The 25,424-nt window shown below is 46.2% G+C and overlaps 2 protein-coding genes across 2 annotated transcripts in view; both read left to right on the top strand.

Annotated features, from left to right (window-relative positions):
- Positions 1 to 4,134, top strand: part of ULK1 (unc-51 like autophagy activating kinase 1) — an 84,561-nt gene extending 80,427 nt beyond the window's left edge. The window contains 1 exon segment of the mRNA XM_050906422.1: positions 917 to 4,134. Within this exon segment, the coding sequence (XP_050762379.1) occupies positions 917 to 972 (56 nt within the window). The 3' untranslated portion in view covers positions 973 to 4,134.
- A 7,066-nt stretch (positions 4,135 to 11,200) lies between these two features.
- Positions 11,201 to 19,664, top strand: PUS1 (pseudouridine synthase 1). Its single transcript, XM_050906892.1, has 6 exons — positions 11,201 to 11,296; positions 11,673 to 11,897; positions 13,399 to 13,536; positions 14,263 to 14,365; positions 14,605 to 15,302; positions 17,730 to 19,664. The coding sequence occupies exons 1-6, from the start codon at positions 11,201 to 11,203 to the stop codon at positions 17,778 to 17,780; spliced, it is 1,311 nt and encodes a 436-aa protein (XP_050762849.1). The 3' UTR covers positions 17,781 to 19,664.
- Positions 19,665 to 25,424: the final 5,760 nt, after the last annotated feature.

The following is a 25,424-nucleotide window of genomic DNA, read 5'->3' as shown; positions in this document are numbered from 1 at the left end:
CGCAGAGCTCTCGGATAGGTAATGAGAGAAGAGGTTTCTGGCTCACAGGCAATCAGTCAGTTAATTATCACCAACTTTCACAGTTGACGTGAGGCTCACTGAAGGAGAGCAAAGGGAGATTGGCAGGTGGTGTGTGATACTGGAGGGCTAAGTGAATAGGGAATACTAAGTAGTTTCTATTGTACCGTTTCCTACCTAACCTAAATCACATCTTTTGTCCAGAGATACAGTTAATGCATCTAGTAGATTTCCTAGTTGATATACTGGTATTCCCTGTTTTACCCTATGTTCCAGCTTCCTGATTGAGCTGTTGTCTGGTAGGCTGTAGGGGGTATGCATTTCATTTTAGATCTCAGGTATGTGATTACTTATTTCTGAAAAGTAAAATGATGAACCTAGAAATACAGCAAATCTTCCTGGGAGAGGAATGAATTCCACCAAACATTTAGCTTTTGAAAGAGTCTTGGGCTCAGACAATGAGAATCTGGCACTGACCGTGCTGGGCTGGGCTCAGTCTCTCAGTTGTAAGCCAGGACAAATGGCACTGGAGACCTTGAGTCATCTTGCCTGCTGGCAAAAGCCACTCCAATAACTAAAAGTGAATAAATTGTTCCCAGCGGATGGTGGTTCTTATAACATCTTGCTACCTCTATCAGAACTGCTGCCTCCCGACTTTTGTTGTTGGTTCTCCGATTATTCGACCCTTCGACCTGTCCCTTCCCAGCATGGTGTTTGCAGTCAGGCCCTCACCTAGTCTAAATCAGTACCTGGTAACGATTCTTGAAGGGCTGCTTAGATTTGCTGAAGCTCTGCCTTCCCCCCCCTCCCCCCCAAACTCCAGTGTGTTTTGGTAGTCTTTATATTGCCAGGAAAATGAGAAGTTGATTTCTTTTGTTTGTTTTTTTTTCTCTCCCAGGTAAACTGTGCATCGAGCGCAGGCTGTCAGCTCTGCTGTCGGGGTTCTGTGCCTAATTTCAGTGGTGGTGTTCTTCACGCACCTCGCCCCAGCTGATCGCTTTGTTTCCAGTGGCCTGCTGCTGTGGTGGGAAACTATTTTGGCAGTAGGAGACCTGGAGGATGAACTGCTCAATGTTTTGTATTTTGACATTTTGGGAAGTTGTTCCACAGACTCAGATTCCTTTGTGGGGATGTGTGACTGCAGCAAGCACAAATACTTCCCTGCCCAAAGGCCTGGGCGAAGATGTAGCCGATGTAGAAAGGTTTCCCTCGTTGGCAGAGGGGATGAAGGATAGAAGTCTGCTTCTTCCCAGCACTTTGAAGGATAAGACTGCTGCCTGTCCCTCTTGCTTAAGAACAGGGTATTCCAGTGCTGTGTCCATTGCAGGCAATGGATGTGCTGAAACTGCTGGCTTCAGTTAATGTTGGAAGGTGTCATTCAGAAATCAAGGCCAGTTTGTGTACTTTCCCCTATCCCAGCTGAGAGCCAGGCATCTTCAAGCTTCCTGGCAACCCGAGGCTCCCCTCCTTTCTCTCCTTTCTCCCTTCTCATACGTGTTTATGCCTTGGAGTGCTTACTGACTGGCAGAGAGGAAGGAGCGGTCTCCCTTTTGCCTGCGCGTTGCTGAAGTAGCTCCCACCTCCTACAGACGTGCCGAGCGAGGCAGAGGACGCGCTGCTGCTGGGGAAGTTCGCATCTCCCGCGGCTGCCGTGCGCGCTGCCTCTCTGCCTGGATAGGCGAACGACGCGGGGAAAGAGACTCTGCGCAGGAAACAGGACGACAGAAAGTGTAACGCTCCTGTGTTTGTAAGAAGCCAAAATGAATCCGTTCCTCCCTTGGTCCCCAAGCTCAGCGGGATCAACAGGAAAGACTCCTGGCTGTTCAGCTCGGCCTGTCAGTACATATCTACCAGGAAGAAGCACTAGTGCTGTCCTGCTTTCAGCTGTTGGCTCGATAACCCCTTTCCTGGAGCCCTCCCCCCGGCCCCAAACTGAAAACACTAGCTTTGTGAATCAAAGGAGCACTTTACACACTTATGGGAACTTTGAGAAGTTGACTTTGCATCACACAACAACCCAGGAACATCACGACTGTTAGGAATGCTGTTCTTTTTATTCCTTTCCTTGCTTCCTGGTTGTTTTATTGCACTACGTGTGTGCGTATATTAATATGTATTCCTAAGGGTGAATATATATTGATATATATATATGGTTTGTGTGTAACTGTACGTATTTAACTGTACTGTATCTTGTGAGTATGAGGCAAAAAGCACTGCAGAGTCTGTGGTGTTCCTCCTCCACACCAGGCAAAGCTGACTTGCAGTCTGGCAGTACCAAGAGTTGTTTTGTTTTGGGTTTTTTTTATTTAAATGTTCTTTTAAGGACAGTCAATATAAAGCTCCATGCTTTTTAAGAGCTCAAGAACAGGCGTTAAGATCCTACACACTTACAATTGGAAATGCATTTTTTAAGAAGTTTTATTTGCTGCTTCATTGTTTTTTATAAAGAAATCTTGTAGTGTTCAGTTTTATGTTCAGCATTTCTTTTAAGGAGACTCTGTAGCCAAATGAGGCCGCGGGTGCAAGTGGCTCGAGTTCTGGTTGAGGCTTCGGATGCCGTGAGCATGTGCGTGAGAGGATAGCTGGCTGCCTTTCCGTCTGTCTGCGTGCGCATGTGTGTGTGTCTTAATTTATCAGAGTCGTGGCAGTATTTTGTTAGCGCTGGGCAGAAAAGTATCTTTGAAAGCAACTCGAAACCTCAGGCTTTGTTTTTGGGGATCTGAAAACATTTTGCACATGGTGGTTAAGTCCTCATTGCTTTTTTTTCTCTCAATATCGGCACGTTCAGTGTGATACTTTACAAGGGTTTCAGGAGCAACTTAATTGACGTTGGAGCTGGCATCGTCTTTGGCACCATGGGTGTTTCTGATCACAGAGCAGAAATGCCAGTAAAGAAATACAAAAATATTTCCAATTGCCCCAACCAGGGAAGTTTAAGTGTAGCTTTCACAAATGCTTCAGTATTGGGCCGCTGTTACATCGTATGTTCACAGCCTGCTGCTTCTGTGGCCGTTTGTGCTTGTGCCTGGGAAAAAAAGAAAATTAAAAAAAAAAAAAGACAAAAACAACCAACCAGCCCCCCCCCAGCCTGTGGACAGAAATGCCGAGGAGACCCAGACTGCTTCCGAAAGGCTTTTTCCAGTTCTGCAAAGGGCTATGCTGCAGGCGGGAGCGGTGCGCTGGGAGGCAGCACGAAAGCACTAAGCCAGGACTGACTCTGCAATACAGACGCCTGCTAGGCCCCCCGAGCCCTCCCGGCGACCCCCCGAGCGCACGCCGACAGCTCCTGCCGAGGAGAAGCACAGCCCGGGATCCACGTCTCTGCCGCAGGTGCAATGATCCGTGTGTGTGGCGCGCTCAGCACTAACCTTCCAGCTGTACTTAATTACTTGAATGTATCAAAATTGTCCACATTCAATGTATACAAGTATATATTGCTCCAAAAAATGGTGGTTTACAGACCGACAACCAATATATATGTATGTGTTTGTGTATATACATACAAGGATATGTGTGTGTGTGTGTATGTATATAGATACAAACACACAAACGTGTATATATATGTTTTCTCTCAATACTTGAAACTTAGCCACTGTGCTTGAATTAAAAAAAAAAAAAAACAACAAAAAAACCACACAGAAAAAAACCCCAAAAATGAGGGGGGAAAAAAAAAAGAAAAAAATCAGACAGGTGATTTATTTTGCCATCATTTTGGTGACTTTCTTTTTTATCTAACTGCATGTAGCGTGAAACCAACTTTTTTGGTGAAAAATATTTATTGCTTTGTAGACAATAAGGTATGCAAAAAAAAAAAAAAAGAAAATGCCCCAAAAACCAACCCCCCAACCATTGTCGAAGTTGCTAGTGTAGTCCACCTGCTATTGTCATGGCTTTGTTACTGTTGCAGCGTTTGTGTGTAGCGTCTTTAATAGATTTCAAGAAACCTCAGTCTAATAAACATGTATCTTCAGGTTTGTGAGAGCGTATGATGATGTTCTTTATAAGGTAATGCTTGATACTTTGTCAACATTTTTTATTTGTGTTTTGTGTGACTTTTTTTTGGCTTTAAATTGTACAACACCAATCTAAGAAAATAAAATTGATTTGAAATTGTTAGTGGCCTGTTTTCAGTACTTTATAATTCCAGTTAGCGCAGTATCCAAGTAAGGTGTTTAATGTGTTTGGTTCTACCAGCCCTTTCAGGTGAAAACGTGCTGTTGCCCCCTTTTCACAGCGGGTGAGGCTTGGGACAAAACAAGCTGCGTTGCCTAAATCCACAGATGAAGCCTTTGAATTTGGGAAAGTTGAAGCCAGTGTCTGGGTGGGAGCAGTAGTCCCTGGTTCACCTGTCCTTATTACCTGGCTGTGCTCTCCTCCTGCTGCGGTTAGAAACTGTCGCGAGTTGGTCGCAGACCCCTTCCCATCCAGTTAGATGCTTAAATGTTGCCGCCGTTTCAGTATTGGCAAGATCAGCCTGTGGGAGCTATTTATGACTTGGCACTCCAGCACAAAGCACGCTGGAGCAGGGGTGGCTGATGGCCGTCTGGAAGGGTGAGGACTCGGCGTACGGCTTTATACTCGTTGCAGTTTGTTATTTGAACAGAATGGCACATGGCTTTGCTTTCTCTTGCCCGCCTAGCTGAAAAAACTACTGAACATGGCAAAAAGTACACCGAGGATGCTGTGAGCATTGGTCGTGACCTCGGGTGCGAGACAGGTAGCTGTAGTCCCAGCTCTGTCTGACTCGGAAAATTCTAGGATGAAAAGCTAAGCTCCGCATCTGGGACGTGAGAGAGGTCCTGAATTAATTAGTCCAGTCCTTCCACTCTTACAGAAACGTCAGCAACAGAGGTGTAAACTTGCAGGAGCCAAGTACCATAATTCCACCAAACATTTCCCAAAACTCCGCTTGCCGGACCGTGGATGTTATTGTTGGCCGCGAGCGTCCCTGGGGAGAGTCCTGCCCACCAGCCCCTGTGTGACTCAGCATCACCCCGCACGGTTACTGGGCTGTATTGTTTTTTTGTAAGAAAAGACCCTATTTCAAAATCTTAATTTACCATGAGCTGGAATTGTTTTTTTCTTGCTCAACCCTATTTATAACTTCTGCTTCCTGCCCCTGCCTTTCCCACCACAGGGAACTGGACACCACGCGTTCGCTCCGTGAGAACGGTCCTGCCTGGAAACGCCGGGCTCTGGTCACTTGCCGTTTATGCTGACTCACGGGCAGGGAGAGTCGATTCCTTTTCCCTGCGGAGTTGCCCCACGCTGCAGCGGCATCGGTGTTGGGGACAACTCTGAGAAGCTGCGCTTCGGTGCGGTGAAAACGTGGTGGTCTGGGCAAGACCCTACGGCAGCCCTTGGAAAGCTGGTCAGAGCTACATAAATATAAATGCTGGTGTTGCTTAAAGTCTGGCAGCTCAGCACACTTGGATCGTTGGGTTTTGGGGTTTTGGTGGGGGTTTTTGTTTGGTTTTTTTAACATGTAAAGCCCCTTTTGTGGAAAAACCTAGTGTGTGTTTGTGCCCTGCAGCATGGTATTGTGGTAAAGAATATATATACACAAGTGTTTTGATGCTGAGGGTAAGGGAGCGGGTTTCTTTCGAAGCTGCCTGTGAAGAAGTTTAAAGGTTCAGGTGGAAAACGTATAGCCAAATGAAAGACGGACCGCTGTGTGTCACATGCCCGTGGGGACAGAGAATACTCTGCTGAATCCATGGGACTCTTTCATAGGTGGCAGCAAAGCAAAGGGGGAAAGTGCTAGCTGGGAAGACTTAAACAACAGAAATAAACAATCTCTTCGAAAAGCACTAAACCATGGGGCCTGAACAGTTTAAAAGCACCAGTGAAAATTGCACAACTTTCTAGATGTTGACTGTGACGTTACACTGCTGTTGATTCTAGGAGAAAACAAACCCCAGCAATTCTTCCAGGGCATTTGGCTTCGTTCCCGCATTTTATATTTAGTTGTTGGTAAGTACGTCAGCAAAAACATGCTCATTCAACTCGGGAAGATCAGAGGTGGGTTAGTGACATCAAGGAAGTAGAAATGGGTGGGTGTGCGTTGGACCAAGGCGATACAAAGATCAAGTATTCCGCTTTTAGTTAGCAGCCCTGTTAAAGCTTTATTTCACGAGGAGTTAACTCCTTCACAGCGTATTTTAGCTCTGCACTGTTTAACTTGACAGCGTCTTCTCCTCCTGCAATAGCACGTTGTGCCTGGTTACAGCACGCTCCTGCGTGCTGGCTGATAGTCCCGCTCACCCGCGCGGGGTGAGTACTCGTGGAAGTTGTAATGGCCGGAGGGTTTTCGCTGAAGGAGGGGAAGGGCTGTGTGGCAGGGAGGCCACGCGCTGCCAGAGCTCCGCAGGGCAGGAGCTAATGTTCTCCAGACAAATCCTAGCGGCTGGATTTATTTGGATTTGTTACCATAAATGTAGCGCTGATGATGGGTGCCATTCCCTGGATAAGGAATGGCACATAGTGCGGGGATACAAGCTTCCCTGGGACAATTCTGTTCTAAAAACAGCATTTTTAGGGACAATAGAGTCAGAACCACCCCCACTGCCCGGGAGCTGAAACCTGGCAGGGGATTTGGATGCTTTCAGAAAACATGTTAAATAATGTATTTCTAAGAATGAGCTTAAGCAAGTAATGATGTCAAACACAGGTTTCTGCCCTTACTGTGGACAGAGGGTAACGGAGTATCCAGATGTTCACGGTTGTCCTTCACGAGCCCTCACTAAGACCCAGCTGCTACTGTTAGAGATCCCCGGGAGCTGGACCCAGCCACCTCCCGCGTTGTTAAACACGCCTGGCTGTGTCCACAATACGGCTCAGATCCAAAGCCCTGGTGCAAGAAGAGTCAGCTCCCAAAAAGTCGTTCCCAAGTCTGCTGTGCACGAGGCAATGCGCTGCAGACCTACGGCACGTGGGGTTTGTGGCTTCGGCTTCTTCTCAGCATCTGCTGTGCGTGAGTATTCGCTTACATTGGAGAGGGATCATTAATACACCATGGTGGGGAATTACAAGTCTGCTAGGGTTCCTGCTGCAGGTAATCTTGAAACACTTACAAGTGAATTGTTGCTAAAGTTCTCCCAATTCAGATCTTGTTTTAGGCAGTTGAGTCACTTCCAAGGGAGAAAGGACTGGCCCGTGTTACACCAGGAGCGCCTGGTGGAGGAAGAACTCTTGACTTGGTCTCAAACAGGAGTATTCCCCACAGCTGAAAGAGTTTCCAGTGCTTTTCCCTTGTATTCTTCTGTGTGCTCGTTTCCAGTCAGCACGGATACACAGCTGCTGGGGAGCTGCAGACTAAGGTACTCCTCGTCCCTTGCCATGCAGCACGTCTCCAGTTCCCAACATGGAGGTAAAGAGCTTTTAACTACGACGTTTGGCACCTCCTGAACTTCTAGTGCCACGCAGCACAGAATATTTGCCCAAATAAGAAAAATGTGTCTCCCCAAATTTGCTTTGGATTTGCTTTCCCAGCGCTGCAATGAAGATCTTTCCGCTGCGAGGCTGAGGACATGCACTGACCCTCAGCCCCGACCTCTTTTCCAGGGGACAGAAGGGCTGTGGGTTTTCATCCTCTGCTGGAGTCCGCTGCGACAGCTGGTTGCTGGGTGCACTGCACTCCCCCCCCAGCCCTTAAACTCATTAAACATCAGTTGAGCAGTTTTTTTCTTCCCTTTAACAGAAAACAATTTGAAGAAAATGTCCTTCAAAACACAATGTTTCTTCAGAGCTTTTTTTTACTGATTTAGAGGAGATTCCATTTCTCTGAAAATTTTAAGCAAATCCTCTGGAAATAAACACGTCCTTTTTCAAAGCAGGCCTTGGGGAGGGAGACGAGAAAGTCGCTGGGGTCACACTGCCCCAGCACGGCGGGAACAGGCTGCTCAGGGAGGGGAAGGCCAGCTGCAGTGGGGCTGGCTGGGCATCGCGCGTGGCCGTGGGGCCCCGCTCCGCCTGCCGGAGGGGGAAGGACCGAAGCGTCCTCGGGGAGGGGGGGGAAGGAGCGGGTCCCCGGCCGGGGGCTGCGGCTGCGTGTCAGGGGTGCCCCGGCAGTGAAAAGCTGGGGAGCCAGGGCCGCGAACGGCAGCTGAGCCTCGCCGTGTTCCCCAGGAAGGCGCAGAGAGGCGGCGTTTTGGGGAGGAGAAGGCGGTTGGCGCCGGCAGAGCCCCACCTGCAGGCTGCCGCGCCCGGGCACCCTCAGCCCGCGCTCCCCGGGGCCGCCGGGCCGGGAGCGGGGCTGGGACCGGTCCCCGGCCCCTGCGGAGCCCTCGCTGAACGTGCCCGCTCCAGCCCCGGAGCGGGGCGGCGGCGGCGGGGTCGCAGCCCCGGTGAGCAGCGTGACGCTGAGAGGGAGGGAGGGAGGGATGCAGCAAGGACTTGCCCCAGGGAAGCGTTGAAGGACCCCCTGTGAGCGCGCTCACAAACCAGGTTTGAGTGAGGATTGACACCGATGTCATTATGAAAGCAAAATTAATACGCCTCGGAGCACGCCCGTGCTCGAACCCCTGTGCTGCGGCTATTTTGCTCGCCGTGCCGGCTAGCTGTTTGACAAAGGTGTGATTGCCCGTGAGTCCCCAGATGCACTTGTACCTAGAAAGCTTTTACGAGGCCGATTTCACTGCTGAGTAAACTTGATGGCAGCACTCCCACTTAAGGCCAAGCAGATGTACCATTCAACGTACTTTAATTTTATCAGTCCTATTAAACACATATGAAATGCTCTGCTCCTCACATAAACAGCAGGGAACTTTGCGAATTCTTTGCACCGATTCCAATTTAATCCTGGGTATGCGTGTGAGAAGAATGAAAGCCCTTGTTAATTTAATTCCTGAAGATGTTAGGTGCTCGCTGTGCATTGCAAATCAAATCCAAGCAAGTGCGCTGGCTTCGCAGACCCCACACAGCGATCTGCAATTGGACCTTCTGCTCCACGCCAGAAACCGCAGCCGTGTCTCTGCTGCCTTTTCGCTTGAGATATACATCCCCGAGCGTCTGCCCTCCTGGTGTCGACTCCCACAGAACTGACCAACTTGCAACTCCGGCAAGCGACTTTAATTCCTCCTTGCCTTTGGTAGCTACCTGTTTAAAGATAAAATAGATAAATTAAAAAGAAAGAGGCAGCACATGCCATGGCAGGTTGAGAGCAGAGCTTGTGCTGCCTGTTTTGAAGCTCCTTTACTGCTCTTGGAATGGGTAAGGGGCTGGGATACCAAAGCTCTTTCCCTCATGGGATATCCATGTAAGTCTCCTGTCCCACCACTGTTTTTCCATATCAGCTGGGGCCTTCTTCCCTCTCTCAAATTTAGCTGGAATGAGCCAAATTCAGAAATCACAGCAGGAAGGGAGGAGGAAGCAATGGTGGTGGACAGACAGGCAGCGCGATTGCATAAGCTTCACTTCCTAAGGAAATGAGGCAAAAAAAGATTCAGACGCCCTGGTTGAAGCGATAGAGAAATTTGTATTCCCGTTTCCCTTGGCAGCAGCGCTGCACTGTGACAGGCGATCTTTTATCACTTCTCTAAACAAAGTGCAGCTGGGACCGTGTGATAAATCTTCCCCTTGCCCCATGCTGCTACTGAAATAACTCAGAAGTGTCAGTTCAAAAAAGGACATGCTGCATTTCTTCTCCTTATTAGCAGAAATAACAGGCCTGTGTTTGATAATCTGGCCTGCTTGGAAACGTCAACCCTTCCATTTTCCATCTGAATGAATAAATGGAGCTCTCTTACGCCAATCTCGCAGCGTGCCAGGGAACCCGCGTCCTCTCTGGGTAGCTCCGTCCTATAAAGCACTGAAGCTCGTAGCATAACAAAACAATTTCCAGGTGCATTTGGCTTTTTGGGAGGTACATGCTGTTGCCTGATAAGGGTGCCCATTGTACTCAGCTTTCCCATTAAGTGCATCACTGCAGATAAAACTTGTTGCAGAAGACATGAGCACAACAATGGCTTGAGAAAGCCGGCTGGAGGAAAACCCGACGGGAAAACAAAACTGTAGGTGCCTGTGCTTGATACTGGCACAAGCAGAAGCTACGTGGAAAGCGGGGGACAGGGACCAATGTTACATCCCTCTGGGAAGGGAACCATGAGCTTTTAATGACAGACCTGTGTGTCATGTGAAGTATTTCCTCCCGCTTGTTGTCCTCCTCTCACTGTGACTGCAATGCTGTTGGTAGTGCTAGCTTCTCCAGGTGGGTTTGTAAGGGAAAAATGGACTGGTTTACTTACAGGGCTAATATTTACCACAGGAATGTATTTGTTAGTTTGCCATTCCCCTGCTGTTGCTTCGTTTAATAGTTTGACAGGCTTTTTGCGTGTGTTGGCTCCCGAGAGCCTGTGTGCCGTGGTGGGGCCGAGCAGGGGAATGCCCCTCCAGCGCGTTACTGCAAACACCGGAGGCAGGCAGGGCCCAGGGCTCCTGCGCCTGCTCCTCAGGCTGGAGATCCCAGAGCAGGCCTCGGATCACCTTGCCATCCCTTTCTAAAGCTGAGAGAAGTGTTTGCTATGAAGCCAGATGCTCCGGGAAGGACTAGGCTTGCGGTACGGACGGAGCCAACAGGACCGGGCTGTGATGCTGATGGAGACGGGTTTGCTCCTGCCATTACACGAACGCGCTGCCCCGCCCGTCGCCCTTCAGACGCCCCAAGGGGGAATCTTCGCCCCCACACAGCGAGGCCCGCCGGAGCCGCGGGCAGCGCGGCGCCGCACGGACTCCCTAAGCTCGGCTCCCGGAGGCCCAGCGCACCGCCCCGGGCGGGCACCGCTTCTGCCGCCACAACGCCCGGCCCCGGACAGGAGCCGGGCCCGCCGCTCCCCTCAGCGCCGCCGCTCTCCTCCACCCCGCCGCTCCCCTCAGCACCGCCCCGCCCCTCCGCCCCGCCTCTCCCCTTAGCACCGCCCCGCCCCTCAGCGCCGCCGCGGCCCCGCGCGGCCGCCGTAGGGTGGCACGTGGCTCTCTCGCACGGCATCCGCGTGGTGGCGTTGCTCCGCAGCGCCCGCGTAAGTGGCGGCGGCGGCGGGAGGCGCGGGGCCGGGGCCGGGGCCGGGGCCGGGGCCGGGGCTGGGGCTGAGGCTGAGGCTGAGGCTGAGGGCGGCGGCGGCGGCGGCGGCGGCCGCGGCCTCTCCCGCCCGGCGGAGCCGCCCGTCGCGGCCTGCGCTCGGGGACGATGCTGCGGCTGCGGTGGGGGCTGAGGGTTGTGAACTGCGGCCTCTCCGCCCCGGGGAGCGCGGCGTGTGGCGGGCCCTGGCGCCGGCTGCGCAGCGTGCGTACCCGCCGGGCCGTCGCGCTCTGCCGCTGGCGTTGGGGAGGTGGGAGAGACCGGGTGGGCCGCGGGGGGGAACAGCCTCGGGTCGCCCCCTCCTCGCCCGGCCGGTCTTCCCAGCAGGCCCGCCGGGCTGCGGGCTGAGGGCTGCCAAGTGGGCCAGGCTGTGCAGGCCCTGCTCCCCGTCTCCTTCGGTGAATGGCGGCAGCCTTAGGGGAGGTGACATGGCCTAGGAGGGAGCAGCGGGCGGGCGCCCTTCCTGCCTCCAGCTTGTTAAACAGCCCCGGGTGCCCCCCTGTGCTGCTCCGGGGGATGGAGGTGTCACTTTTTGTCTCAGTTTCTTGCTGAATGTTGTCTGCTGTTGTGTCCCTTGCAGGTTCTCACAATGGCTGAGGATTTGAGAACAGCGGTCACCAGCCAGACGAAGAGACTGAACAGCAGCAGTGAGGTGGTTGAAAGGCTAGAAGAAAACGGACATCAAAATAAAAGGCTGAAGAGAGATGCGGACGAGGAAGATGCGGAGGATCAGAATAAAAAGTCACCCAAAAGGAAGATTGTGTTGTTGATGGCATATTCGGGGAAGGGCTACCATGGGATGCAAGTATGTGGTTTGGCAAAACAATGTGGCCTCCTTTTTTTTTGAAGTCTGTTAGGTTTATAACTGTAGTCATAGTGACTGAGTAGGGAAGTAGTTGCAGCTTGAAAAGCTGGGGCAGGAACAGTGCATGCCTGGATTCAAATGGCTTGGTAGTAACTTGAATAAAAAAAGTCAGTGGTACATCTCTGATATTTGGTGATTCTAGTGAGTCTGCCTTTAGTACAGAGCATCAGCACAAGATCTTTCAAAAGCTGCAGACAAGGCTCTTGAGGAGACTGACAGCACAGGTACTGCAGCTCTGTCAAAACCTGAAGCACTGTCTAGTGCTCCCCTTCTGACCAGTGAGTGCTCCAGCTTCTGGGTGAAGCTTTACATTTCAAAGCAGTTAGGCTAAGTTTCTTTTAGGTTAGACCTCGAGTTGTCTCACTACGTGCAGATTCCAGAGAACCGAGCTGCGTATTTGAATGAAACAAATTTGCATCTATGTTGCCATCTCTTGTACTGTTAAAAAGATTATCTGTACTTGAAGACATTTTAAATTCTCCTTTTTCTGATGTGCTCTAATGGGGTGGCTTGTAGCAGTTGAGAAACAGGAAAACTGTTGCAAGACTTCTGTGTTTGCATGTGGAAGGAAAGGGATGTTGCTTTGTTACAGCACGAGCATTCGAGCAGTGCCCCAGCACCAGACCTGCCTGTGCAGAGACGGTCCTGTGGCACACAGTATTGACAGCAAGAGGGTGATGTTGCTCCATCTGCCGCTCTTCTCGGCGTACTGCAAGCTCCATACATGCTCTTGAGGCATACTTTAAAAGCTCCACGGGATAATTGACAAGATTGCACACAGACAGGGAAGGGAGTCTTTCATGCTTATGCAACAAAGTAGCTTTGTTCAACAGCAGTAAACCTTGTGCTTATGGGCACATCCCTGTAAGTGCCTATCGGCTTTACTGCTCTCATAATTGAATGGTATGTGTTGAGGGTGTGTGCTTTGCAGCCTTACGCACACGTGGAGTTGTGCATTTCTGTTATAGTTCGTCTGTGAGTTGAGTGCAGAAGTCACTGGAGAAAAACATAGTCTGCGTTACACAACAGCTCAGGTGAACTGAGCAAAAGAACACAATCTAATTTCTAGAAGCAGAATTTGCAGAGGGTAGGTTTGGAGCAGCAGCTGTTACCTTGCAGGCACTGGAACAGTATTTCATTGGTGCTGTTTCATGCAGTTGAAGGAGTCATCAAAAAACTCCGTTGCAGAAGTATTGCACAGTGAAATTAGAAATGATCCTTTACTTGCAGTAACAGTAAAAGGTAAATCAGAATGTAGATGTTTTATTAACGCTCTCTGGTAAAGTATAGTTAGTTTTGTTAGAGAATGGCAGTGCTTTTAGGGCTGTGAAGGGAAGACTTTTAAAGAATTTCACAACAATGTTCAATTAACAAAATTTTTCAGTTACCCAATTATTACTATTTGTTCTATTTCTTATTTTTACTATATATCCTCTTCTAGAGAAACGTGGGATCTTCACAGTTCAAGACAATTGAAGATGACTTAGTATCTGCCCTTGTTCAGTCAGGCTGCATCCCAGAAAACCATGGGGAAGATATGAAGAAAATGTCTTTTCAGCGGTGTGCTCGAACAGATAAGGTATGTTGGTTAGGGCCTGTGCTCTCATAAACTCTGGTGTACCCCCGCCAGTGCTACTGGGATTGACTGGTAAAGCGTTGTCTAGGGTGAGATCCAATAGCAAATACTGTTCACAGTGAATGTTGCTTGAAACGTCTCCTTTCATCTACTACTAAACTTAAGTACAAGCAAATATTTAGAAAGCGCAGGATATTGATTAGATGGTGTTTGTAAAGCTGGTGCTTCATACCTAAACTTTGTCTGTGTTTCTGTCACATTCATCTGCTTCAGCCTCCCAGCCTGCTGCTGCTGCTCCTCATTGTTGTTGCTGCCTTGTTGATGTGGTGCTTGAGGGTTTAGCTGCATCTCGGTTGTTTTTAAGCCTGCCACAGTGGGGTTCTGAGTCTGAACTGGAGTTCACGGCTGATCTTACGTATAAGTAATTTCTTTTCAGTTGGTGCTTTACTTAATAGCAGTCAAATACAGTGAGATGTCATGGAAGGGAGTGCAATGTTCTGCTATGTAAGACTGCTAAGGTGCTGTACGGCTATACAGCACCAGCAGGCCTTCCCGGAGTACTCTGACTTGGATTTCTGCCTGTGGCCTTGCCTTTGCCTTGCTTCAGCCTGAAATGACTAATGAGGAAAAGGAATAAACTTGTTCTTCAGCTATTTCAATTCTGCAAGTGCTGTCCCAGAGCTTCCAAGGTACATAATTATGTGTTCGTCTGTTTTATGGTTTTCATAGGGTGTGTCTGCAGCTGGACAGATTGTGTCGCTAAAGGTCAGGCTAATAGATGACATCTTAGAAAAGATCAATAACCATCTTCCTTCTCACATCAGAATTCTGGGTAAGGATGCTGGAATGGGTCTCTCAGAAGGTCTCTCCCTTACCATTATAATTTTACTCATAAGCGGTTTAGTTTTAACATAAATCCGTATGTTTCTGTGAGTTTGAAATTAGGGTCCTATAAAATAAATCTATCTTTTGATTGTATTTTATTTAAAAAATATTCTTGTTGGTAGGAGCGAGATCACGATCAGGTTGTAACCTACTGATTCAAAAACCTAATGTCACTTTTAAAACAAGGTCTGAAGAGAGTCACTGGGGGATTCAACTCCAAGAACAAATGTGATGCCAGAACCTACTCTTACATGCTGCCAACGTTTGCCTTTGCCCATAAAGACCATGATGTGCAAGAAGAGGTTTATCGACTGGACAAAGAGACCCTTGAAAAAGTCAATAAACTGCTTGCGTGCTATAAAGGAACACACAACTTCCACAACTTCACATCTCAGAAGGGACCCAGGGACCCCAGCGCCAAGCGGTACATAATGGAGATGTACTGTGGAGAGCCGTTTGTGAGGGAAAACATAGAATTTGCAGTGATCAAAGTGAAAGGCCAGAGTTTCATGATGCACCAAATAAGGAAGATGATTGGGCTGGTGATAGCTATTGTGAAAGGTTATGCTGCTGAATCTATCATAGAGCGCAGCTGGGGAGAGGAGAAAGTAGATGTCCCCAAAGCCCCAGGACTTGGGCTGGTCTTGGAAAGAGTACACTTTGAAAAATACAACAGACGGTTTGGAAATGATGGGCTGCATGAGCCACTGGAGTGGACAGAGGAGGAGGAGAAGATTGCTGTTTTCAAAGAGCAGTATATCTATCCTACCATTATCAACACAGAAAGGGAGGAGAAATCCATGGCAAACTGGCTAAACACCCTCTCCATTCATGACTTCAACTCTTCTGCTGTTGGGATGCAAGCTAACAACAAAAATTCAAAGGTAATGATTGAAGCCATTATTTTATCAAATGGAAGCTGTCAAGTTGAAGTGGCTCTTCCCTTAGTAACATTTTTGTTTTCCCTGAATATGCCATGGAAGATGACAGTCATCTGGAGTATGAAATGTGTATTATCTTTTCCGACTTTGTGCACTTGATGATAGTGGAATGAACTATACAAAGTGGTTTTTTTGCAGGGTTTTGCATGGGGCAGTTGAGGGAGGGAGGAATGCTTTAAAGCACAGGCCAGTTTGCAGAATCATAAACTGGCAACAGAAATTGTGGACACATTACCAGCCTTTGTTATTGTGAAGCTGTTTGAGAGACTACTTTTCAGGTTTACAGTTTCCCTCTAAATAACTACTGGCTCTTTGTATTCTCTGATTTTGGGCTAATTCTCATTTTGTGTAATGCCCTGTTCACAAGATAAGGTTTGGAATCCGGGAAATTTAGGACCAGTTTTTATAAGTAAATCTGCCATGAGCTCAAAATGGGTCATCAGAACAGTTCCTACTGATTAAAATGGGATATTGTGGAATCTGATTTCTGACAACAGGAACTGCTGTCAGCTGTAAGTTCCAATAAAACAAAGGTGTAGAATACATTTTTAACCAAAAGAAAATTACAGTTTAAGTTAAAGATTTTTTTTTTTTTTTTCTGGGTGAGATGTAGAACAGCCTCACAAGAAAAGAGTGGAAAGATGTTTGGGACACGCTAGCAGTAGGCTGGAAACCACATGAGGAAGCTTGAGTCAAACTCACAAAGTATTTCTTTAAATTGACAACCACTGGAGTGACTTAAAATACAACAGTGTTTGATTGGACAAGTCCCTGATCAACCCAATCTAACTTTGAAGCAAGCCCTGCTTGAGTCAGGGGTTGGACTTGATGACCTAAAGATACCTTACAGTTCTGTATGTAACTCAGATTTTCTTGGTCAGAGGGCTGGCAAAACCCTGAAGGATGAATGATGAGCAGGGCTAAAACTTCTGCGTAGTGCAACTCAAGAAAATAATGACCTTTTTCACTTAATGGAGTCCTTAAAATGAGCTTTATTTTGTGTAGATAATGAGCCTGCTCTGAAGAACATTAGGTTTAATCCTGTCTCTGCCATTTTTTGTTTGAGTATGAGAAAGAGTTTCAACATACAAAATAAAATTTACAGCCTCGTTGAGTAGTAGAAGCAAGATAGCAGAAATTTCTCAGGGTTATTTTTGTACTTGTGGTAATTGTTTTTCTGAAGTATAGTGCTGTATGAGGACATTTGTGACAGGAGGTTATGACAAATGCCACATCAGTTTGGTTAAATGGGACCCAAAGAGACTGTGTGGTGCAGAGAGTCCTTACCTGGCTCCGGGGTCTAGATGATAATGTTGACAGGACTTACTGCTGACAGGTTCAAAATCACTGATATATTGCTAGCAGGAGGCAGGTCTGCTTGCTTTAGATAAACTCGACCAAATGCAGTTTTGGCATCGTAGTTAGCACAAGCTGTCTCGAGAAGGATAAATAAGGGATGATATGACAGACTCCTTTGAGATTTTGCAGGCTGTTTGCACTTCAATGAGCTGTGCTTGCTGTTATGAAGACAACTGTCTAAGTCTCTCAGAATTTGTTTTGTAGCAGGATATTAAATTGTCAATGTTAAATTCGTGGGATTTGGAGGTTTGTATGTTTTCAGCAAGTGGTGGTGAGGAAAAAAAGGAGTAACTACAGGCATATTGTCATGTTAGCCTTTCTTTATAAAATCCTTTGATGCCAATCATATCAGTCAAAATACTTGCTTCAAAAAATTACATAAACCCCCCAAATTTATCGCACTGTATTGACTTAGTCCTGAAGGATTGGCTCCCAGTTAAGAACTCAGACTTCAGTTTCCTTGTAAGTTGCTAACATTTGTAGTATTTCCCTAATACTACTTCATACAACTGACTTCATTTTTAAACAAATATTAGTGAGTCCTTGCATATCTCTAATACAGTTGGGACGTAAATTCTCTGCAGCAGACAAACAAAATTCTCAAATCTGGCTTTAGACAATGTAACAAATTTAGCTTTTGAGGGACTTGCATGAAAAAAGCACTTGTTAACTTGTCTCACCTGCATTTATTTTAAACATCAGCATTTCATGCTATTATCCCACTTTCAAGTTTCCCACATACTGCAAGTTGTAATCATGCAGTTGTAAATATAAATGAGAAGAAATTTCTTCTGCTGGCGAGTGTAATCCAATGTACATTTTTTTTGCTACGCTAGAAGCGTCATTTACCATCACAGAAGTTTGTTACAATAGACGGGTTAAGACATGAAGTTGGGATCTAGCCCCATTTTCTTATACTTTTGGAGAAGTTTAAAGTAAATGTCTTTGATTTAGGTTAGTCTCTAGATGTAAATGAAATACTGACAAACCATTTTCCATTTTCCTTTACAGAACAGCAGTGATCTTGAAGGCAGTGATGGTTGTGATGATGATTCCGACTGAGCCAGTAAGTGGCTGGACGTGGGACCCTTACTGCTTGCAATTCCCTTTGTCCACAAAAAAGTGGCCTTTCTAAATCCAAGAATCCAGTAAAGCAGGGATTTGTGTGCTTGCAGAACAAGAACCGGATACCCAGGAGAAACTGGGTGGGGAAAACAGTGCAGTAGAAAAAGTAAAACAAGCTTTTTATACCACTGACTGATTCACCTGACTGGTATACTTGAAAATAGTGTAACGAGAAAGAAGCTTTCTAAAAGAATCGTGTAACGCGGGATATCTTAATTGCTATTTGAATAATGTTTTTATTATATGTTTACCTGGAAAATAGTATTTTAAATAGGTATCGCTACATAAAGATGGGGCAAAACATTTTAATATACTCTTTTTTTTAATTGTTATTATGAAGTTATGACTCCATGAACTTTTGATATTTTTTATTATTATTTTCTTCACCTTTACTTATTCTGATCTCTAAACGCCATTAAGCTTTTTTTTTCCATGTCATCCGTGACTTTCCTGTGGAATAACATGCCTGGGCTAGGAACTCATTGTCATGCTGACTGCTGTGAATTCTTTTGGTATTGAAACAAATTTTCTGTGTTTTCTAAAGCTTTGCAAGTCTAAAAGAAATGATTCCTTACTCAGTGAGAGGTCTTAATTTTGGAACATGGTCTGAACCATATGTTTCAAGATGAGACCTCCCAGTATTGCCCATGTGCTGGGGCAGACTCGAGAATATAGATCTGCAGCTACGCGTGTAATCGGGCCTTTACTTGCCTGAGGTGTCGTTTCATACACCTGTAGTTGAGACGTGAGGAGAAGATGTAAATTAATTGTTAGGACTGCAATTCAAAGTGTGCAGCCATGAACATTCTAGCGTTGTCTGTGGTGGATCACTACATGTGTTGCTGCTGGTTTAGTATTTCTGTTTTTAATGGAAACTATCTAGCCATCTGCTAGATTCGGGGTTGAAACAACTTAGCATGCGTGAAAGGAATGGTGCTGACTTCCTCTGGGCTTTAATCAAGTCTGCATTCACTTTGTGTGTATGAACTGTTAATTCCCATCAAGCTGCTCAGAATAGAGGAATGTGTGCAATGATCTGGGAAGCACATGTCTGAGGACTGTCTTCCTTTGGGAATCGATTTTAATTTTCTGTGTTTTGGTGATCTGCATACTCTGGAGTTCTTGCTCTCCTTTCCCCAACTGTGGTTTGACTTCTGGTTTGTTTCCAACTCTCTGTGGAGGTGGTGGATGAAAAAACAAGTGGAGGCAGCAGCCCTCCTGCCCTCCCTGCCTGTAGGACACTTTTGGAAGGGGAGGAACAAGACTGTGCAAGCATTCGGGTGTTAGTGCAAGTGCTTGATACGCTTCCCTAGCTGGGTCTGTATGGAGACTTGCTTTGTAATATGGGAGTTACTAAAAATGAGGAGTCAACTCTTTGCTCCTTCATTCAGCAGTTTCTGGCCAAAACCTCTAATTTTATGGCTCCTTCTGGAATTAGTTTGGGGTTTTTTTTTGCCAGAGCACAGCTGTCCTTTAAAAAGGGATTTGCTTGTTTATTTTATCTGGGTTTTAATTAGAGCTTTTTATTTTATTGTGAAGGCCTTGCTCTATGAGAGCAAGTGTGTAAAAGTGTTCTGGAGAGGAACTCTACCTAGATTTTAATTTATATCCCTTGCTGGTTCATACTATTGACCTAATCTGCATTAGTCTTCTATCCAAAGCTCCATCTTTCTACCCCTTTCAATCTGAAAAACAAAACCTTTATTTGCTTATAATAAAGGCCCCAAAACTCACATGTATCTCAGCTGAAATCAAGGAGAACTTCTATTTATAGCCTTTGGAGAAAACAAAATAATAATAATAATAAAAGGATATTTCTTACCTCTTGGTATGTGTGCTGTTTTATTGAGGATATTTCTTACCTCTTGGTATGCGTGCTGTTTTATTTAATGGGAATTATTAATTTGGTATTTCAGCTCTGGTTTCAGTGCAGGAGCTGAATAATAAAATTTAAAAAATACAGAGGTGGTCTAAATTCTAAAACGGACTCTTTGAAAGGGCGCAACGCTAACCTGTGTTATGGGGAAGAAAATAAAGACTGAGCACTGTGCTCAATCCAGAAGGCGGCTGTCGCGGGAAGCGGCCCACAGGGACAGAGGCAGGCTGCAGGCTGCGGGCCTACGACGGGCCCTCTCAGGGGCCTGCATTTGGACCTTCCCCACTGGTGACCTTGCGTGGGGCTCTGAGCTGCGGCGTGCGAGCCGCCTGAGGGGAAAGGCTGCATTTCAAGGGAGACGGAGAGTCTTCGCCGCTGCCCGGATTTGACTTCACGCTGCCATTCGGGAGGAGGCCTCCCCCAGCGCCACCCGGGCTTCGCGCATGCGCCCACCTCGGCGGCTCCCCCCCTCTCTGCGGGTGGGACCGGCGGGTGAGGGGGTGCCCCCCCCCAGGTGAGAGGGGAATGGTATAGCTTCGCGCCCGGCGGGGCGGAGCCGGCTGAGGGGGCGGGGCGAGGGGCGGCTGCCGCCGTGGCCGCGGCCGCGAGGGGGCGCCGCGGTCGCTGTGCCCCGCGGAGCGCGGCGCGGCGGGGCGAGGCCGGCGGGGCCCGGCGGGCCAGGTGCGTGCCGGCGCGGTGCGGTGCGGTGGCGGGGCGGGGAACGGGAGACGAAACGGTGTCGGGGGTGGGCGAGCGCGGGGGGCGGCGGAGAGGTCGGGGTCGCGCGGGCGCTCTGAGGCAGCTGAGGGAAGGGCGCTCCCCGCCCCGGGCTGCGGGGAGCCGCGTCAGGGCTGCTGAGCTGGGCGTTAGGGTCTGTTTTTCTCGCTCCTGGAAGATGGAGGGCGTTAAGTAACCTGCCGCCTTCCTACCTCGGGTACCGCAGCCCCTCCGTGACGGGGTGCGGCGTCAGTCAGGAGCCGTGCAGCGGCGGGCGCTGCATTGCAGCCGGTGGGGAAGTTCCTGGCAGGAAAGGTGCAGGTAACGCTGCCCGCTCCGCTCGGCACCGACGGGTTTGTGGTGTATCTTGCAGCAGAGGAGGGTTGGTAATGCGCTGCCCTTGTACGTTCAGATAACTTTATCTTTGCACTAAAGCTTCTTCACAGCCTGGCCGGTAGTGCTGCAGAAGTTATCCCATTTTCAAGGCAGCATTTAAACCCCGCTTGCGTTTGTATTAATAGCATACGTGGCTGTAAGGTACTTGTAGGAGAAATCATTCTGCCCCTCACTCAAACGGCAGCGCTTTATGAAACGAGAGATCTGGGAATTGCATGAGTGAGGCCAGGCATCACCCTGTTGTTACAGCCTCCATCGCCTCCCGTGCGTGACCGTGTGTGGGAGCACCGGCCTCTCAGTCTCCACGCTGACTGCGGTGTTGGTCGTCCCGAGTCCGTGTGCTGGAGAAAGCCTAAAGCGCCTGCTGACTATCCTGTGTCATCTTCAAAGTGCAAAGGTACCCACTCAAGACTCAGTACGTGCTGCAGGAATCCTCTGTGTCTGACTGCTAGAAATAAAGTAACTGGATAAATCTACTGGAATGATAAAGAATTCAAGTGGCTAAATTGAGTTAAAAGGTCAATGACCATCGAGGTGCACTCTCTTTACAAAAGTTGGGCAGGAAGCAATTCTGTGGCCATAAAAACCGTTTCACAGCAAAACACAAAGAATGTGAGAGCGAAATCTAAGGTAAATGTGGACAGAGCTTTGGAAGTGATAGACCGATGCACCGTTTTACTGATAATGAGATACTTTATTAGGTTAACTTTATTTTAGTTCCAAAATAGTACTTCACAGAGAGACGCATAATTAGTTTTGATAACAGTTTAAAAAAAAAAAATCACAACCTTTAAAATAGCGCTGGTACATCTAGTACATATATTAATGATTTATGATAAAGTACTTACGATCAAATGTAAGTTTTAAGCTTTGTAATTAAAGATAATTGCTTTAATGAGATTTTCTGTAATTGTAACATTATATCTAACACCAATTATTATATGATTTAAAAACCCTCTGGAGAAAATCTTAGAAATCTTAGTGAGCACTGCACGTCTCATTTTCCATGCATTGGGGTTAAATTTGTACCCTCTGTGCCTAATTTGTTGTTTTCTTTAATTGATGTTGTTGCATGAAATTTTTCATTTTTGGTCATTTGATACCCTGATAGAGATTGGTTGCCTAGCTATCACCTCTTGGTAGGATATTGTTAAAAAAGATCTTCATGTTGTCAGGTTAAAGAGCGGATAAGTACATTCTAGACTAGCATGCTGATTGATTTGCATCTTCATAGCTTTTAGATGTGCAATTGTATTGTGGTATGGTAGAAAGTTGATTTAACCAACTATGTAACAGTCTGTATTGCCACTTTCTTTGGTTCTGTTTGATATTCCACTGTTTTAATTACTGAAATTGCAATTTTTAAAAGTTCCTCTGCAGGTGGAGTGCCTCCTATTCCTCAAGTAGCTCAACAGATTAGCCAGGAGCAAAACCAACAGCAAAATGGACCAAACTTGTCAAGTTTGCATAGCTCCTTACCTGCTCCACACACCAGGAACCCAGCTTTTCTTCAGCAGGCACAACCAGCAGGCTGTGACAAGAAGCATGTGATTTTGGCCCCAACTCCTGTTCCCATACAACAACAGGTATCAGGTTTGCATATTATATTGTATGTGGCTTTGAACGGCTGTTTTTTTGTGTATTGTAATTGCTGTTGTCGTCTATTCTGCATCAATAAATAGTCTGTCTCAATACTGGGAAGAGTGTCCTCAGAAACAGAGCGGTAACATCTGTCTCGTTAAGAAAGTCTAGACAAGATTAATTTTTAGCACTTTACCGCTACTTTCCCTTGAAATTTTACTTCTGTGAAGAACATATCTGTTCATTTATGTCATTTGCGAGGTCTACCCAACTCTCAGTTTAAATGTTCTTGTGCTGGATTTTCGTTGAATCAAATTCATCTCAGGCTTCAAAGTAAATTTCAGACGTGTGGAAGGTTGCAGGTAAGTAAGTTACAAGGTGCAGCAAGAGGGAACAGCGTGCTAACCTCTCACGTGTCCTGGCAGTGTTGTCCTTTGTGTTTTGTATTGAGACTTTGTGGATTTATTACTCCAGCCTCGGGAGAAAGGAGCAAATAATTTCAGTAGTTTTTGCAAAAGACTTTACCAAGCACTAATAATTTGCTTCAGATAGCTGTCGTATAGCACAGCTGGGTATAAATCTTTCTTTACAATAAAACTTTGTGTTCATTTAAGTTTAGAATGCTCTGTAGATAGCTGTATCTCTTTTGGTTTTAATTAGTGGTGCAGACACGCCATATGATTTTTCTTGAAGAAAGAAAAGGAACGAGAAGGAATCAGGCAGATTCTCTAGGGAAGTAGAATTTGTTCTTGTAATGAAATCCTAGGAGATTTAATTAAATAGTATCAATTATTTTAACTTTTTATGCAGCATATTTAGAATAAGGGGGGAGGAATCACAATGAAAATTTGTGCTGCTTTTGCTTACTTGCCAGCAGTTGCAGGATGCTTACATGTGTTAATAAAAATGCCATAAACTAAATGTATTTTTATATGAACTTTTTAGAGAATTCTGTCCATCTGCCATCTGGCAGAGCATTTCAATTCTGTGAAAATTGTCACTGAATCAGCCCTGCTCTTCTGATGAGATCTAGAGGTACTATATTTTAGGAGGAAAAAATAAAGTTCTCAAGACTGAGTATCACTGCATCCCAAACCACTCTACTGATTTTACATAATACCGCTGCATCACAAAGTCCTGCAGAGACTTTATATAAATCTGCACAAGATGTGTTAATTAATTGTCTTTTAATAAAGTGCAACTTCAAACAGCGTAGAATGTTTCCAAGGACTGAATAATCATTTCTATTGGTTATTCATGTAACATTTTTCACAGTGTCTCTGTCTTGGTTTTGTGTTGTGCAGTAGGAAACGTAAGTTTAATTATTTTTACTTGAAGGAAAATGAAATTCTGCAGCGAATAACAGCACTGAGGAAAGAAGGTTTATGGTCTCTGAAACGTCTGCCCAAACTCCAAGAGGCCCTACGGCACAAATCACACCATGGTTATCTTTTGGAAGAAACGCAGCAGATGGCAACTGATTTTGTTCAAGAAAGAAGATGGAAGATGATAACTGCCAAGAGAGTAATGTGAATTTGATATTTTCAACTAGAAAAGGGGGTAAGAATAGGCAGCATTTTCATGGTTAGGACGTGATCACTGAGGATATGTGAGTTTTGGTTTGCCTCTCCACTGTGGCTGTAAAGTTTGGGCAGTACTCTTAAAGGGATTGTATTTTTTTTCTTTCTTTAGAAATACGCTTTTTAGATAGAACAGAGTAAAAACTTAAAATAATTTTACGGTTTTATGCAGCTGATTTTAAGTGTGGCTCATCATCACGAGGATGTGATACTTCATAAGGAAACATGCAAGAAAAGAGAAGAGAAGCAACTGAGGGCTGTTGCTGCTTTTACTGCTAGAGGAATCGAACGTTTCTGGTCCACCATTAAACAGGTAAATGTAAAAAAAGAAAAAAAAAAATCTAAAGACATACTGAATAAAAACCTATTGGACCATAACAGTGGGAGTCTTACAACTGAGCTTCGCTCAGCCCATGTGCTGAATATTATCTGTTGGTAAAGATAGCTTCATGTTACGGTTGCATGAATAATTTCAGGCCTTATATGTCATGAAGGAGAGTGCTTCACTAATCCTAGTTGGTGCAGTTGGCCTGCTGCAGACATTAAATTTTGATGTGAGTTATTCTTGGGTAGCTCTTGCTTATTATGTGGATGACTTCTATTCATGGTCAGTTTTGTACACACTATTTTTTTCTTTGAGTGCTCTGCATTGTAGCTGTGTCTGATGCCTGTCTTACTGTTGAAAAGTTAAGTAATTCATAGCTGTATTTGAAGCTAAGTGCATTCATATTTGTCATTTCCTTCTGCTGTTTTCCCCCCACTCTCTCTCCATTTTAGGTGGTAGATTTCAAACTGCAAGTAGAGTTAGAAGAGAGGAGGAAGAAAGCATGAAACTCACAGAACATCTCAAAAAAAGGTAATAAGAACCTAGGACTTTTTTTTTTTTTTTTTTTTTTGTTAAATGACCTTCCCCCCCCCCCCTTTTGGGTACTGGTAGTAGTAGTATAAGCTTACCAAAATAAATGTTTAGGAGCTAGTATTTTGGTCTTGGTTTTGAGTCATAAATATTTCCTTTCTCTAGCTCACTAACTTCCTGTCGCTTACTAAAGCTTTGATAAACGCACCGTAAAGGCTTTTTGTTGCTGAGCTCTTGTTTGTATCAGGTTTTAGTTTTATGTCCCTTGGGGGCCATGCATGAGACTGAATTCACGAAAACTATCATGTGCGCAGCTGTGTCCCGCTGCAGTTTGCCCTTGTTTATGTAGTCAAGCTCGACGAACTTACAGTATTCTTACAGTGTAGAATTCTTGTGTTCTTTAGACCCTGGATTAGCTGTAAATGGCATCAAATCTGTTAATGGATTATTCATCTCAGATATGGCAGCACCATGATTTTTATTATTTTGTGCAGAAATAAGAGACTCCCTGAATAAGAAAGAGAGCCTTCAGGAGGAAATGCTACTTCCAGATCTTCTCACAGCTACTGTAAAGA

This window comes from Gymnogyps californianus, chromosome 16 (assembly GCF_018139145.2).
Source record: "Gymnogyps californianus isolate 813 chromosome 16, ASM1813914v2, whole genome shotgun sequence".
Taxonomy (NCBI): domain Eukaryota; kingdom Metazoa; phylum Chordata; class Aves; order Accipitriformes; family Cathartidae; genus Gymnogyps; species Gymnogyps californianus.
This window is presented reverse-complemented; position numbering and strand designations above follow the sequence as displayed.

Excerpts from the sequence above, each read along its gene's own strand:
- PUS1 (XM_050906892.1), top strand. The coding sequence starts at position 11,201 with ATGCTGCGGCTGCGGTGGGGGCTGAGGGTTGTGAACTGCGGCCTCTCC. Across the intron at positions 11,297-11,672 it reads CCTGGCGCCGGCTGCGCAGC|GTTCTCACAATGGCTGAGGA; the intron begins GTGCGTACCCGC and ends TGTCCCTTGCAG. Across the intron at positions 15,303-17,729 it reads CTAACAACAAAAATTCAAAG|AACAGCAGTGATCTTGAAGG; the intron begins GTAATGATTGAA and ends TTTCCTTTACAG.